At 36.2% G+C, this 17,190-nt stretch overlaps 1 protein-coding gene across 1 annotated transcript in view; it reads left to right on the forward strand.

The window, feature by feature from the left end:
* The window catches only part of GALNT2 (polypeptide N-acetylgalactosaminyltransferase 2), a 100,812-nt gene that overhangs the window by 69,428 nt on the left and 14,194 nt on the right, over positions 1–17,190 (forward strand). Inside the window, exons 6-10 of the mRNA XM_086745947.1 lie at positions 454–519; positions 3,746–3,867; positions 10,100–10,187; positions 13,861–13,948; positions 14,503–14,606. Coding sequence (XP_086602073.1) covers positions 454–519; positions 3,746–3,867; positions 10,100–10,187; positions 13,861–13,948; positions 14,503–14,606 — 468 coding nt within the window. The remainder of the gene's footprint in view (positions 1–453; positions 520–3,745; positions 3,868–10,099; positions 10,188–13,860; positions 13,949–14,502; positions 14,607–17,190) is intronic.

The raw sequence follows: 17,190 nt of genomic DNA on the forward strand, positions 1-17,190 counted from the left end.
TACATTTGCATTGTTAGTTTATAGGTAGCTTAGGATAGATTTAAGCCTTAATGTTGGTTAAAAAGTGAACTTTCTTATGTGCAAAGAAAAGTTTTTATTTAATTCTATAGAAGTCTTTTTTTTTTTTTTCTTATGCAATGTAGAAACTGTTATATAAATTAAAAGTATTTATATAAATAAAAAGTATTTCAGGAGTGTAAAATTAAATTTGCTTTAAATGACAATGAGGGTACTAATTTCTTAGCTTGGTAACTTTTCTTTATTTCTGGTGAGACAAGTAGGAATTATTTTTTAAGTATGTGTCTTATATTTAACTATTTATGACCATAAACATTTTCGACAGCAAATCTTTTTTTGTTCTTTGAAGACAGCCTCTCTTATGGTATACAGTGTTGGATATCAAGCTGGTTCTCATCACTTGATTATTTTTTTAAATTATTTTTTTTTTTAAAGCTGAGGATGGTGCTCTCTTGGGAAAAATTGAAAAAGTGCGAGTTCTTCGAAATGATCGCCGAGAAGGTAGGCTTAATCTGAGGGAAGATACAAATTCCACTGTGCTGCCTTATCTGTTAATCTTCAAGTCTTTTAAAGGAACATTCTGCTATACATTCCATATTGGAGGGGGGATTTTCACTGTATAAATCAACTTCCTAGTGGGAGCAATAAAAACAAATGCATTTGTGCAAGTACAAACACTAGTTCTGATTAATGCCATGTTGGTGTGCCTGCAGTTGCCCATTGTTGACTTTCACTGACTTGAAAACTGCGTTTCACTCTCAGCCTCTCCTTTCTCTTACTATATTGAATCCTCAGTTAAGCTGCTTCCATGGTATGTAAAGATCTCACTGTAAACTCTGTTTGAAATGATCCAGCTTAAAAATAGCTCTCTTATTTTACTGGTTCCCTTATAAGAGATAATTTTAAGGACCTAGTTGATGGGTACCCTGGCAAACAGTTTATTTGACAGACTTCAGAGGGTTTGAGCAGCCAAGAGGACTGGAACCACGTATGCCATTTTTGCTGAAGCTGGTGTGCCATGTGACAAACTTGTCTTAAATTTTTGTTTTCCTCTTTGTTGCTTTGTGAATTATGGTCTCATATCACTTAGCCAGCTTCCTGGCTATGAAGCTTGAAGTGTTAGATACAGGCAACTGTTATTCTACAACTGTTTGAAATAACTGAGAGTTGGCAGTTGAAATAACTGACTGAGTTAGCAGTTATGTGCTTGTTTATTTTTATAGGCGCTGTAACTTCTAGGCTGCCAGCTTGGCCTGGGGAGCAGCTAGAGTCATTAGATTGTCAGAAACTGGAAATGACGCGCACAAACCTTGTGTTGTCTCATAATTAGTTATTGCAAACTGGCCTCTCAGTGTTTGGGATATACTTGTGAACAAAGGCTTGTTAGGAAAGCAGGCGTCTTATGACTTGTTGTAGTTGCAAAGTTCTGAGTAAGTTGATATCATTAATCTGATTAGTACAGCACTTAGATGGAGATAATAGTCATGGAAAAAATGGAATGAAGTAACAACTTTTTTGATTTTTATTTTTAGTGATTATGAATATTAACTCTGTACTGCATATTCAGATGAACTGAATTTTCATTCATGCTTAAAAAATTTATCAGTATATCTGAAAATAAAATATGACTTGACGAATGTTTTAGTATGTCAGAAAAGAACAACAATTTGCAAATTGAGAGTATAGTACTGCCTTACTTGGTTTTTTTGTGAGATTAGGATTGAATTATTACCTGTGAGATCTACTGTATGTCTAAAGTTTTGCCTAGGTGTGTGTATGTGCAACCAGATGATAATTTTAAAAATTAAAATATTTTAGGATTTTATTTGATTGCTGGCTTGTTATGCTTGAGTTTGATACTCGCTTTGGTTTTCATTTTTAAGTGGGCTGATACTGATATCTCAGACACATACAAAGTAAAATTTAAGAGAATCAGTAAAATCAACCACACTAAAAGTATTGCAGTAGTATGAACAACAAAGAAGAGCAATGTGTTTTAAAATAAGAATTAAAATGAAGGGATGGTGTCTGTGGAGGGGATGACATTGACTGCCTTGCTTTTAGAAATATGTGATAGTAGCTTTTGGTCTCATATGTAGGACCAGAATTTGTTGTGGGAACAGATGTGTTTTGGAGGGCATGGTAGCCTGTGAATATATGTTCAGGGGAACCTTCTCAACTCTCTGTTGTAAGACTGAATGTGACTGTGTAAGACTTAATGACCTAAGCATTTCCCAAAAAGGAAATTAGAAGCACTGTTGTGTGTTTTCTATGAAAGCAGAGCAAGAAGGTAGGTTCTATAAGAATATAAGTTAGAAGTAGTATTCTCTGGGAAGGGAGGAGTTGTTGTGAAAGTAAGACAAACATAGCCAGAGTGCTTGAAAAATGGTTTGATGTGGAGAAACCATAACAGAAGAGATTCAGAACATGGAATTAGGAAGACAGCATAAAAACAATGAGGTATAGTTAGCTGCCAATGTGCAACAGATAAGGTGCAGAATGTACTGTCAGAGAGCATCAGCACAACTCATGTCTACAACGGTGCAGTACTCCTGTTTGTGGTAACAGGTAGTACGGGGATCTTGATGAGGCTGTTTATTGCTGAATGTTGAATGGACCAAACAAGCTTTTTCCTCTTAAGCATCTTGTATTCTGTTTGGCAGAGTCATATTTTGCAGATTTATTTTGGAGAGGGAATGGAAAGAAATGGGGTTGAGTCTTTTACAATGTTTCAGTTAGAGGGGGAAAAAAAAACAACAAACAAATCAGCGCAGACTTGGTAGGGAAACAATGTAGAAAGGAACAAACCCAAGTAATTACTTGGCTTTGCTCTGGAGTGACAATGAAATCAATTAATTTTGAATAGTCGTAGAGAAAAGTAAGGAGGAAATTGGCAAAGGAGTGAGAGGAAGCTGGCTATTTTCTCTATTGGAATAAAAGGTGGGAAGCTGTGGGGTATTTGTGTAAATATAGCAAGGGACTTAAAGGAATGGTAAGATCATCCAACGAACAAATATTGGAAGGGAAGGAAGGAAGGAAAAGAACAGGGCAAATCAGTGAGAGGATCTGTGTAATTGAGGTGTAGAGAAGAGAAGAACCTTTTGGCTTTACCAGAAGCTGCTGCTTAAATAAATCTTTTCAGGATAAGAGAAAAAAAAAAAAACAAAACCAAAACCCACACCAAACCACAAAACAAGAGAGTTGCAAGAAGCATATGGGAAAGACAGTTAAAGGGGTTGCGAGAAAGCCTCTCAAACATGAGTTAATGAACCATGGTGATTTCTAGAAGAAGTTGATAGAACCGTGGTCATACTGTGGTGAGAACTGGGATGGAGATGGGGACAGCAAAAAAGTGGGGAGGATAAGTTAATGATGGTGCCTTGAGTAACGCTTATCAGTATAAATACCATTTATTTAATACAGGCCCAGCTATACTTGTGTATCAGTTTATTTTTAAAGGTACTTTTAATTCTTTTACTTAAATCAGATTGAAACCTGTAGACTAGAGTGCAGCAGGTTCAAAGCTTGCAAGCTGATCATTGTAAAGTCATTTTGTTAACTAGTCGAATTGTTAAGTAGATTCTTATTTTGATAATGGAACTTCTGTCTTTCTCCCATCTGAGTTGGAGTAATTTAATTCATTACTAACTTGGAATGCAATAGTTTCTCACTACTGTTGATTGTTTTCCTCAGTAAGTAATTCAAATGTTTTATCTTTACTTCTCAGGCTTGATGCGCTCCCGTGTCAGAGGGGCAGATGCAGCACAAGCAAAAGTACTGACCTTCCTGGATAGTCACTGTGAATGCAATGAACACTGGTTGGAACCGCTTTTGGAAAGAGTAGCTGAGGTTAGTAAAGGGTTCTTCTAAAGTAATTTCCTGAAGGAGTAAGCTTTTAAATTTTAAAGCCATCTGGTTTGTACTACATTAATTTTTATGCATTTTTCTGAGGAAGCTTTTTCTCTGAAGTGACATGATGGAGATGATCGGAGTGTTCCGTGATTAAAACCCACTTTTTTGTTCATTTAATCTGCAAACACAAGAACATAAAATGTGAATATTTATTATTATCTTTACAAGCAATTCAAATATATGCATCTTTGGTTCTTTAGGGACCTACTCAGTAAGTGTTGAAAATCTTCAGAGCAGAGTGTAGTTCTCCACAACCAACATCATCTCAATGTAATTTAGTTTACCTGGGTATTTATGCCTTATTAAGATTCAGTGTGATAATAGGAGAGAGGTTGAGCTGTGAAAACAAAATTCTCATGGAATTTATCAGGGAGTGTGGGCTCTCAGCTGCTATGAAAATGACGCTTAGTCCGTGTCCCGGAAAAGCAATTGAGAGGATTGAGAGTGAAAGTGTACTGTTTTCTCCAGGGGCTGGTTATACTTGTTAACTTGCTCTGGAGGAACTCCGTTGAAGCGGAAAGTGAATCATGTGTGATCCCAAAAAGCACTGGGGAACACTCAAAATGACAGGTTTTTTTTTTTTTTTTTTCTTCTTTCTTAATTGCATTCCCTTTCTGGTAAACTCCCTTTCCTGGACAGGTTTTCTTTCAAAATGCTTCTGGTCAAAATGGTTTTGCTAAGCTACTTTCCTGTTAATGCACAGTTCTTTGGTTATCCTCCCTACACTACCCTTTGTACGTCCCCTCAAAAGGGAGAGAGGTGGGGGGAAAAAAGGAAGTAACACCCATATACTCAATATGCCAATAGAGAATCTATTAATTGATGATTGATATTCCTTATTCTGTTTGGTTCTATGATGCTTTAGTGTGTATTCCAGAAATACTGTAAGTTGCCTAAGACATATCAGCAGTTAAAATTCTATTTTGGAGTAGAAATTACTTCAGTCAGCTCAAACCTGGACACTATTAAAGTACCTAGAGCCTACAAAGCCCTTGAGTGTGAGTTACAAAGCACTTCCTTCTGTTTTTGTGCTGTTGTAAAGTGTTGCAGCCTCAGAAGGGTTCGGGGGAGTTTCTCTGTAATTATTAACTAGGAAAATAAACTTGAAGGCATTAAATATTTCTCAAAAGGAAGTGGAGAATGCTTGCAGCTAAAGCACTAATGGATTTTAGGATGTGGGAACTGTTTTAAAGTGTTTTTGCATAAATGACTTGAAGCATCCACCTGTTCAAAAAATCAGAAGAGAAATGGTAATTTTGATCAACAAAACTCTACTTTTAGTAAGACAGCTATTTTGCCATTTATCTTTTTTTTTTGTCTATGACTTTTTTTCAGAGCATATTCATTTAGCTTTCTGAAACTGATATGGGATAAGAAAAAGTGTTACTTTTTCATCATAACAGAATGTAAAACCTCTTATTAAATTGCTCATAATTTTGTGAAGATCCAGCGTTACATGTGGTATACTTTGGGGAGAAACTGGTGCATATTTTGCTTCGTGCAGCAGCTACTTTTTATCAGCACATGAATTATTAGAGCCTTCAAAGCTTGTTCGTCACAATTGTCACTGATACACACTAGTCATGTGTGCCATTGAGTAGTTTTGAGCTGTATGAATATAGATTTCCATTTTTAAAAGCTTGATGATGTACTGTTAAATAAATAATTGATGTGGAATTCCAGTTTACTTTCATCTGGGAAGATTCCCAGCCAACAAGTGTTGGGTTTGACAAAGTAGCTTCTAACTTTTCTGCTTGTTCAAATAATTAAGGCATGGGTAGTGTTTACATATAGTATATGATAGCTCTTTGTTATTTTAAATGGATTGGTTTTGCTCACAGTACAGACAGTATATTATCTGATGTTAATTGGCGGCATTTTCTTGATAGTCTCAATGACAAGATGCTGAATAGACATGAATTTGTGGCCTCAAAGGTAACTTTTTCAGGTTAGGTCTACTATACATTAATACAGTATTTTCTCATGCATTGCTGCATCTGTTCTGTATGTGATGGAGTGTGAGGTTTTTTCTTTTTTCCTTTTGTTCCAGAATTGCCCACTTGGCATTTATCATGGAATCGTAGAATAGTTAGGATTGGAAGGGACCTTTAAAGGTTACCTAGTCCCACCCCCGTGCACAAAGCAGGGACATCTGCAACAAGATCAGGTTGCTCAGAGCCTCATCCAACCTGGCCTTGAATGTTTTCAGGGATGGGGCATCTGCCATTTAACTCTGTCAGAGTTTTGAGGGATTAGTTGTTTCTGGGAAGCTATAATTTTTTTTTTTTATGTTGTAACACACACAGTCTGAATTGAATCAGTTCTACAATACTCTGTCTGGTGTGCTGGAACCACTGTGCCTTTGACCTCTTGCTTCTGTTACGAGCATCTGGGGCATGAAGCTCTCCTCTTCAATTGAAGGATGATCCATCCCACAGTTTTCTTCGAGATGGTTGCCTGATTAGAGTATCTTTGTCTACTGACTGTGCTTGCTTAGCATTCCTAGGGGGGTCTGACACTACTAGGGATTTTTCTTCAGCAATTTGAGCAAAGGGTTAAAGCAGAAGTAACATACATACAATGTGAATATTTTAGAGTTCAGAGTGTAGATACCTGTGTAACCTAGAGCTGGTATATCTTCTCCCTCATTGCTACGCCTGGAGAATGGTTTTCTGCCTGGTTCCCTAGGGCTGTCTCTTATACCCTCTAGATTTTTGTGTGTGTGCCTTGGTTAGGGGAGATTAAATGAGGAGCCAGTGGAGTTTAACCCTTCAGCTCTTCCAAAATGTGAACATAGAAATAAATATACACTATCTTGAAAACATGTGTAACTACTAGCTATTCCGTGAACATTTTTCTACTTGACTTTTTTGATTTCTAATAACTTTGTTATATTCTAATAATACATCAGTTCTATGAGAAAAATAAAAATTGGAAGATTCTGGTGCAGAACTGAACTGATCCATTTTCATAGCATAGCTGAGAGTCCTATATCACTTTTAGGAAGGTCTTCTTAAACAAAGAATATCTTAAAAGGAAGAAAGGACTAAGATTAAGAAGTGATATGTGGAATTTTTTCAATATCTGTCTCAGATTTTGTGACCTTGAATGAGTCAACTTTTAACTGACACAAAGCTGAAAGGAAAATATTTATATTTTCTCTCTTAAGAGTGGTGTGAAGCTTAATCTTTGAAGTGACTTGAGATTTTTAGGGGCAGGAGGAAGCAATGTATGCTGAATATTGAGGATAATTTCTGGTGGTTTATGAGAACAGTATATAATATTCTAACTCTCTAGAGCATACATAACCTCCTTATGAAATATTAAAATGAAAGTCTGCTACAAATTTCCAGGCACTAAAGAGCTGCAATATTCACAGGCTATTTCTTTCCATTATCCTCACCAAGAAGCACATGGTTTTCAAATTGTGTGTTACGTTACAAGTTATGGTGGCAACCCCTCAGAGCAAAACAGGAGATTACAAAAAGAAAAGTTCCTTTTTACTTGTTTTTGTTTCTAAAATGGACATCAAATTTCTCATTTAATCATGTTATGGATAAATAAGTATCTTTCTTTAGGATAATTTAAAGGGAGTAGATGCTTTTTAGTATTATAAGTGAATGAACTCCCTATACTTTGGAGACACACAAGCTCTTTTTAGCAGTTGCTGCATTAACAACTTTGTAGTGCCCTACAAAGCATCACCTTAAGACCGTGCAAATATTTTGTCTGCTTCTACTGAGCAAATCTATAATTTCAAATCATGGAAGAAACAGCATATTTCCATGCCAACAAAGTGGTGATTGTACATCGAACTGAATGCTCACAACATGGGTATTTCTGTGTTGGAGAAACAACTGTAAGTTGTTTAAATAATACGTTAAGTGTAGCAAGTGATCTTAGCATGGTGTCACACTGCTACTGATAGAACTAATCAGACCAGCAGTAAAAGCCTGAGGAAGTGCCAAATGTGCAGAGACAACATACTACCTGCTTATGCAGCATGTAAGTTGAAGCCTAACTGAAGCTCTACCTAATGTGACACCTGATAGCTGGGGCAACTCTTACCACTAGGTTCGACTGTGCCAAGTAGAACCATTTGAGCAGATGCAAATTTTAGTCAGAAAAGGTTTTTAGAGAGCATAGATGGGCATAGATGAGTAAGCTGTCTCACTTTCAACTAAGGAAAGAAGGGAAGGGTGGTTTAATTTTTGTATTTCGTGCTGATGGATGCATTGTGAATAACTGGATAGGCTGGATATCTTCTGTCTCATCAGCCTTCAAATAAAGGAGTTTTCTAATTCTATCACTGTATATAGAATGTCTAAAATAAGGTCATGGGTGCACCTGGAGTGATTTGATGGTATAGGAGGGCACACAAACACAGGGTTTTGCAGTTAAGGTGCAGTAAATCATGATTGCCTCCTAAGTACAACAATTAGCAAAACTGTACGCTTGCCATTATAAACATGGACTTAGGGCTACAGATAAACAGGAGCTAAAATGTGATTGATGGAGGAATAGGACAGGTTGGTCTCTTGTCTGTGTTTCTAGTTTGCTTCACCAGCCTAGTTAATACTTAGTAGCGGACCTGAATAGATGTTATATTACATCCCTCATAAAAGCAGATGTTTGGCCTGGGTGGTATAGCTGCAGGGATACTTAAAAGGAATGTAGATATCAGTAACGAGTCTTCAGCTTTTAGCTTAGTGTTCAGCTTGGATTCTCTTGGGTTCTCCTTTCGGCTGATACAGAAGTGACCTTTTGCTCACCGAGACAGAATGACCCAGTAAATGCCAACTATGTAATTAGGGCTTATTAAAATCAGCACAGATTGAATAGTTAAGATTCAGTAAATGAAAACAGGTGTTTAATGTCCTTCTTGGACCAAGCAAAGCACTTGACTGAGAGTTACTTTTAAGTCTCTTGTTATGAGCTCAAGTTATTCTTATCCTAGTTTAGTTCCAATCTGTTCTGTACAATACTGATTAGCAATGGGGATGCTTTGCTGAACTACTGTTTAGAATATATATATATATATATATAGTTGTTTGGGGACAACCTTATGAAATAAATTGTTAAAATGGATACGTTTAGCTTGATATGGTTTTTCAACCATGAGAACTGTTTCTTTTTAACAAAGTTACAAAAACTTCTGCTGTTCGTTCAAAACACTTTTTAATAGTCACAGATTTGGTGATACACTGTTTTGAAGTTATCTGTCTTGTCTGAATGGTGTTAAATGGTGGAGCTCAAACTTTTGTTTTGAACTCAAGCAAAATGTTCCATGAAACTACTGTAAAAGTTATGCATCAGTGTGTAAATGTAACTTATTTTTCCCTCCCCCAGTAAGTCAGACAAACTGGCTTAACCATGATACTGTAATTCTAATATTAGATGAGTGTTTTTTTAGAGTACTGATGTCTTGTGGTTCTACTGGATAATGCATGTGGAGTTCTTGGAGAGATTTTTTTTTTAAACTATTTGTACAAAAACATCAGGAAAGGTAATTAACATTGCTCAGAGTAGCATACGAGACCGTAGTTGGACGGAGGGATGCGAGGTATCTGTACCACTGGAACCTTGGCTGCTGGAGATTAATAGCATTCATTTGTGTGAGGTGTTTTTTAGGTTCTCTCTCTTATCTAAGAGATAAGATGTGATTCTCCTAGTGTGAAACTGGTTAGCATTAACCTAAGACTCTTCTGGTTACAGAACGGCCTAGGTGTTCATTAAAGGTTGAAATCAGAAGACTATAGTACACTGCGTGACTAGAGATTTGCTGTGGAGAATACGAATTGCCTGGATGCTTCTTTGCTTTGAGCTGGTTTTAAAAGTAAGAATGGAAGTGCTGTTTGCTCGACTGCCTTTAGAAGTACAAGTTTGCTGCCTTCTTCAAGAGCAAGTCAGAAGAGGAGGATTACTTGAATATAAGTAGCCTAGAACAGAAAGAGGATTTCCAGCCATATTGTGTGGTTTCTGCTTTCTGAAGCAGTGCGGAGCAATGCTGTTCACAGCACTGGCTATTCAGAGCCATAAGTTGAAGCTGAGGGAGAGCTGGGGGAACTGTGCTAATGAAATCCTGGTGAATTGTTCAACATCTCATGCTGCCTGAGTCTTTATATATTGATTTCATTATTTCAATATTACTTTCTAATGTCTATTTTAGGACAAGACCAGAGTTGTGTCTCCTATTATTGATGTAATTAATATGGACAACTTCCAGTACGTGGGGGCGTCAGCTGATTTAAAAGGCGGTATGTACCTGTACTGGAATAGAAATTTAAAAAAACAAACAAACAAAAAAACCAAACAGGAAGCATCAGGAATCAAAGCTCATAATCACTGCAGTTGTGGAATGAGCAATCGATGTACTATTCTTCCCTTTCATATACCTAGTTCAAGTTCTATAGGTCAGTTGTTTCTAGGCTTGGATTTTAATTGGCCTTATCTTCTGCTTTAAAGCAATTCATCTTTATTATACTAATTCTTATAAGTTTGTGCTGCCTTTTACCGATGTGCAGTACTCATTCCAATGTTTGTAAGATTGTGTAAATGTGTCAGAAGCAGCTTATGGCCAGAGCTTATGATTCTCCTTTTAGATAAGACAGGCTTTAATAGCTCTCTAGTGTAGAAGCCCATCAGCAATGCAGTGCCTATGAGTTTTTTCAAGATGCTGGTTTGCTTAAAAAATTAAACTCTTCTGAATAAGCTGAAAGCTTTGGAATGTGTTTAAAAAACAAATGTTTCTTAGCCGTGATCTGTAATTGTGAAGAGAGTAACATGTGACCTTGAAAATTTGTACTGTTTTTACCTTTACAGTTACAAAATTTCCTGTTAAATTGAGTTTAGAAGTACTAGTTTCACTGTGTCTAGCTAGTGTAAACTGTTGACAGCAAATAGCAAAAAGACTTGAAGTACTCAAAAAAAAAAAAAAGAAAAATCCTACCCGTACTTTTTTCATTGTAAGCAAGAAGCTAGCATTTCAAATAGCTGTTTTGTGCTTTTCCTTATTTAAAAAATAATTGCTCCCACAACCCTGCAAACTGAACTGCCTGCACAAGGATATGAGATGAGCAATGATACAGAAATTATACTGCTGTTCCTGCAGTCTTTCAACTTTTTCTAAATGGACTTTCTTGAGTGAGGAAGGAAAGACCAATTTTGGGTCTGTTCTCTTAGTTACTAGTCTCTAACTGGCTCCAAGTGTTGTTCCAGTAAACTAAAATAAAAGCAATACTTGCATAATTATCACATATACTTCCATTTCCAGTCAGTAATCTGGAGATGAGAGGTTCTATATCCTTTTAATTAATCTTCTGAAATAATACCCACCGTGCATGTATTCACAGTATGCTAATGTATAGTTTTGTGCTATTATTTTATTAAAACATTAAGGCTTTTACCCAATCTATTCATTATGCCTTGAGTATGGAAATTTCTATACCATTATGTGGATTTTATTGTTGTCTACAATAGGAGGAGGGTTTATTTCATTGAAACCTTTGATTGGTTCCTGTGGGGTTCATGCTCTTTAATTCTTCTTAAGTGAAGTGTGAGAAGATGGAGAGATCATTTCACTTGTTACAGCTTTTCATGCCTATCTTCAGAATTGTTTCCTAATTTTTTTAAATTTTTTTGTGCTCATTTTCTCCTCTTGTACAGAATAGAAATAGATTTAAAATATATATATATATATATATTTAAAGCGCATAGAGCCTCCATACTTCTGGACTGAGGAGTGAGAAGCTGTCTTTTTTAAATGTTAACAATAGGAATTTTGCACATATCAGTGTTTAAAGGTATTTGGGGGTCTTTTGGAATGTGAATAATATATTTCTTTTTGGTTCCCAGAGGACAGATTACCCTGTTAGAGCCACTACAGCATTTGGCACCATGGGAAGCTTTCACTGGGGCCAAGTCTGATCATGGAAACCAAACTATGCTTTCAACTTTAGATACAATATCTGTGTGGCTGAAGCATGGAGAGCTGAGACAGCTGGGACAGCATTTGTGCCTGGTCTGTTTTGAAAGTACTTAATCACGCAAGACAAGCAACTTAGCAAATGCTACAAACTTTTAAAAGTGGACGAGGCTGAAATAATTCCCAAGTCTGGCCAATACTAAATCTATGCACTTGTTACAAATTTTTTTTTAGAGGGGGTTGGCAAAAGCCTTTATGCCACCCTGAGAAACAATTTGATTACTGGAATAAACTGTAGTTAATTGAGATCTAATAATTTAGTGTATTCCTATGATGCCTGTTACACTGGATAGAATTTCATATTGGATATGCACTTGTGTTTAAAAATACTCCTCTTAGAGTTACTGATGCTATCTCACTGAGTGCAGATTTTTTCCCAGAGTCGGTGAAAGTGGAGATGGAAAACCAGTTTTTATGGGTAGACAATTTATACACTTGTCTGAACTTTGTAACAGAGTGCTGTGTTCCAAAAGAGACCTCTTGTGTTCACTGGAGTATATGTAACTCTATCTCTACTGCTTCTGCTGGAGAACAGAGTAGATTTTTTTCAGATTTTCACAGATGCAAGTAATTTTGCTGGGTATGTATGATGAAATGCAGCTTTTTAACTGCATGGAAATATTTGAGCTTCTTTTACTTTTCATGCTGGAGGCTTTGCAGCACTATTGATTGTAGACATTTTGCTGTTTTGCTACTTGAAATTTTAGAGTAGTTAGATTGTCTTTCATTTTTACAGTGCAACACTTCATGAAATACTCAAACATGGAGTGAAAGAGTTGCCATGTGTGCTGTAAAGACTGTTCAGGATAATTTCTGTATTGTGCATATGTGATAAATATCTTATGAGTTAAAATGAAAACTGTTTAGTTTTCAGCTCTCTGCATCAATTGTTACTGTGCACGTTTACAGATGCAGACAGTTTGTAGGACTGTAATTATTGTCTGTTTATGTTAGCTTTTTCCCCACTTCCTCACAAAGTAATTGTTTTATCTTTATGCTGGAGAAAAAGAAAACTATTGACATCTGTGCACCAGAAATCTGGAAATCATTCATTACATGACTTCATAGGATCTAAATGTGTTTGGCAGCAGGCAGTTGGTGTAAGGCCGATTTTGCTAGGTGTACTGGGAGATGGCTATGGGCCTTGTGTAGTTTTTTAATAGATGTTCACGCTTAAGTGCATAACCCAGCTCAAAAACTTAGGGAAGTTGTTCCTATTGGAGGTTTGTATTATACCAGCTGTGTATCATTGCCTAAAGGAGGTAATTCAGATAGTTGTCAGGTAGAAAGCTGCTGTAGGTGACCTATTAGTCTTGTCTATTCTAGTGATCTTTATGGGCTCCTGGGCTTAACTCACGAAAGGACCAGACCGGCTGCTGCTGGGTGTACACGTGTATGTATACATACTTACATGTGAGTAAGATAAGTGGGAGCTACATAACCTGTTGTGACCTCCGTGATGGAGAGCTCCTGCTAATAGAGGAGTACCAAGAGTACTGCGTAAAGCCTGTGTAAACATAAATATATGTGATCATTTGGTAAGAGTTGAAATACAGTTGTACAGTAAAGAGTGCTGGAAGCATTTGTAATGGCTGGGAGATCTTCATATGATGTTCTGTTTGATGTAAGGATATGAGGTGTTGGATTCATATATAAGGCTTTTGGTTTGTCACTTTTTGACTGGATTTGTTACTTTGTGTAATAGATAGCAATAAGAGAAATCAGGTTTTTTTTTTATTTGATATTACTTTTTTAATTGTCCTGTCAACTTCTTTACCTTTCATCTGGATTCCTGCTCTTTTTGTTTTCTAGCCAGAAGTTTGTGCAAGTTTTTAAATTTTTAATTTAAATTACAGATCTCAGTGTTTTCCATCAACATTGTTACTACAAGTTGAATGATGACTACAGTCTTTTTAACATTGTATTCTAATATTTTCTTCTTGAAGGTTTTGATTGGAACCTGGTGTTCAAGTGGGATTACATGACACCAGAACAAAGAAGAGCACGGCAAGGAAATCCAGTTGCTCCCATAAAGTATGTCTGTACCACCACTTCTTCCTCTAATAGATTGTAGTTTGCAACTAAATAAAGTTAGAAATCATCTTCTCTGAGTCTGAAAGGGAATCTTAAGTGTCACTTTCATTAGTATTGAAATTTTATTCACATTTATGTTGCATTATGAGACTCTCAGAAATAAATTGTATTTAAAAAATACTTTAAAGCATACTAGTATGTTATTTATCCTTAACAAAAAGTAGATGTCATTTTGTTTAAAGCTGGTATGCTTTGAGGGCTAAAAATACAGCATCAGTTTTAATGTTTGATTGCTGGCACAAATTGCCACCCTTTACTTGAGGAGCTTATGAGCCAAATGGAGATTTGGAAACTGCCTCAGAAGATGGTCGTAGTGATATATATGTCGTAGAAATGACTGTAGATAACATTTGAAGTAATACATGCAAAATTAGTTGCATACAAAAGCACTGCAAATTTTTTCAAGGAGATATTAGCCTTGAAGTGCACATAATAGTTATCTCCCTAGTTCATGGTTCTGTGAGTATTTAATTTAATTTTTCTTGTCTGTTTAGGACACCCATGATAGCTGGTGGGTTATTTGTGATGGACAAATCCTATTTTGAAGAACTAGGGAAGTATGACATGATGATGGATGTTTGGGGTGGAGAAAACTTAGGTATGTGTATTATTTACCTTTGGATCAGTCTTGAAAGAAAGCAGCTTTCATGATTGCCTTTACTGTCACAGAGTCATGGTCTGCCTGATGTTGTGCAAAGAGGGTTAAAACCAGAGTTATAATTTCACATGCGTTATTGGCAAAATCAGAAAGGTTTATTTCAATGAAAGAATTAAAGCTAGGTAGGAATTATACGCTAAATGTGAGAGAAAAAAAGTATTTTTTCATTAAGCCATGAAATTTTTTTTGTAATGGATGTTGCCTGATAAAATAAAAAAATTACTCAATGTAGATAGGCAATTACTTTCAAAAATGCTATCTTGCTTGAAAGTTACATCCTCATCTAAAGTTATTGATTAAAATACAATGATGTTTTAAAATGCTGACAATTTAAGGCATGTTTTAAGATGTTGCTGAAATTAATAATGAAAAGTAGAACACAAGAGTTCATGAGTTTAATGTTCTTACATACACCTTAAGAAGTCAATTAAAACTAAGCTGACTGAAGAATAATCTGTTTCTTAATACTAATAAGCATTAATAGTGCTATACTGCCTGGCATCTAAACTTAGTGAGTTTTTTTTATTTTATACAGCTACTGTAGTCCTATGAGATAATTATGGTAGAGAAGGCATTTTTGCTGTAATCCCTTATTTTCAGATGTTTGAGTGAGTGAGATTTAGGGAGGAGAGAGGAGGGACTGAGAACTTGTGCTTTAACCATTTGTTCTTTGACTTGAGGGTTAAATCTGGCTTTAGTGGTTTTTTTTTGTTTTTTTTTTTGTTTTTTTCCAGCTCTTCACATTACAGCATTATACAAGGTTTTTCTCCAGTTAAGACCAGTATACTTGTATTATAACAAAAAATATTTGGGAGGAGCAGAACTCTACAACTTTTCAAGACTTCCAGTCTGTCATTAATTTAGTTCTTTAAGGTAGATATGCATCTCTGACATTTTAAGTAATATGTTTTAGGACCAGTTTTAAGGATAGACACTTCTCTACTGCATGTGCTAGCTGCAAAATCCTAAAATACCTTGAACTTGTAAAAACCCATGAGTTTATTTCGAGTTACTGAAATATGCATATGCATTGAGCATATGCTTGGCCTACAGGGAAATGTCTGCTATATGCAGCACAAAGTATGGAGACACAGTAGCCAAATGTTTAACGCTCCTGTAAGGAACTTAAAGGCTGGAAGAGGCATCCTTACAGTCCAGTCTCTGACCTTCCTATGCAACACTCAAAGAAACCTCATATATATTTTGAACAATTACTTTCTGTGTTTCTGTTTTCTAACTATTTTGGCAGTATATTGCTAAATTGTGTTAATATGGATATCATATTTTTTTTTTTAATGTCCTAGGTAGTAATTGGACTGCAACAATACTCACATTACTGCAACAATACTCACATTCACTCTGAAATCTTCTTTTGCGACTAGGGCACTTAAATATTTGATTAGCTGCAAGCACGTACTTGAGTGACTGAGTTTTTTCTGAAAATGTAACAGCTGCTTTTATGCTTTGATAATTGAGGCCTTGAGAGCAGGAAAGGGCACAAGCGACAGCTCCTCACTCAGGGTGAGAAGACTGCATGCAGAAAGCTGTTTATATTGCTCCTGCTGCATTCTGTTCCTCTTCCTCCATGGGAAGATGGAGACTTTAGGGTGCTTTTTCTCAGCACCCTGAAAAGGCAAAGGCAGTCAGTACAGCAGACAGCTAATAATTTGTTCATAGCTGCCAGATTAACTGAAGGCGAGTGAAAATCCCATGGCGTATGATTTAATTGGCAATAAATGACTCATGCACCAGATACCGGATATCTGTGATGTGCAGTTTAAAACTCAGCATACGCATTTGTCAGGCCACTTTACTCTCAAATATGTCTCTAGATCAGCAGCTTGATGTTACATGCAAATAACCTGCTAGAATTTTTTGCTTTAATCATGTACAGAGCAGCTGTTAGGAGATTTTGTTCACATGTTAGTATAGTCTCAGGTTTACAAAGTTCAAGATGAGCCTGCAGTATTTTGCCTAAATTAGCCAGGAGACAGCTCTTACCATGAAAATACGACGCATTTTCAGATTGTTGCTAAATGAGACTAACACATGCTTGTTCTACAAAATGTGGATCAAGGTTTGTTCAGTCTTGTCTTGAATTCCTAAACTCTAATTTTCAGAATCTTTACAATGGTTTTTGGTAAGCATAGGAGGATTGGAATACACTGGAGAACTGGAAGGGCCATTAGAAAGTTTGGGTCTAATTTGGAAAACCTAGGCTTTTCTTAAAAATTTTCTAAAATAAGGGAGCAAGTAAGACATTCCCTGTCTTCTATATTGATGACACACTACAATAGAGCAAATCTGTTACTGAGAGGTGTAACATAACCTCATGCAATTGAAGAATGTTGGACATGAAACACTGTGCCCACTGATATTTTTACAATAGTAACATTTCTTCTATTATTTTGAGTATGGCAAAAAGATGTCTTAAGGGAGTTCGTGGGCTTTTAAAATTTTTAATTGCTGTACATTACTTTTTTTTTTTAAACATCCATGCAGGTTTTAGAAGCCGTGTTGGTGC

This window comes from Chlamydotis macqueenii, chromosome 3, assembly GCF_036417535.1.
Source record: "Chlamydotis macqueenii isolate bChlMac1 chromosome 3, bChlMac1.mat, whole genome shotgun sequence".
NCBI classification, from domain to species: Eukaryota; Metazoa; Chordata; class Aves; order Otidiformes; family Otididae; genus Chlamydotis; species Chlamydotis macqueenii.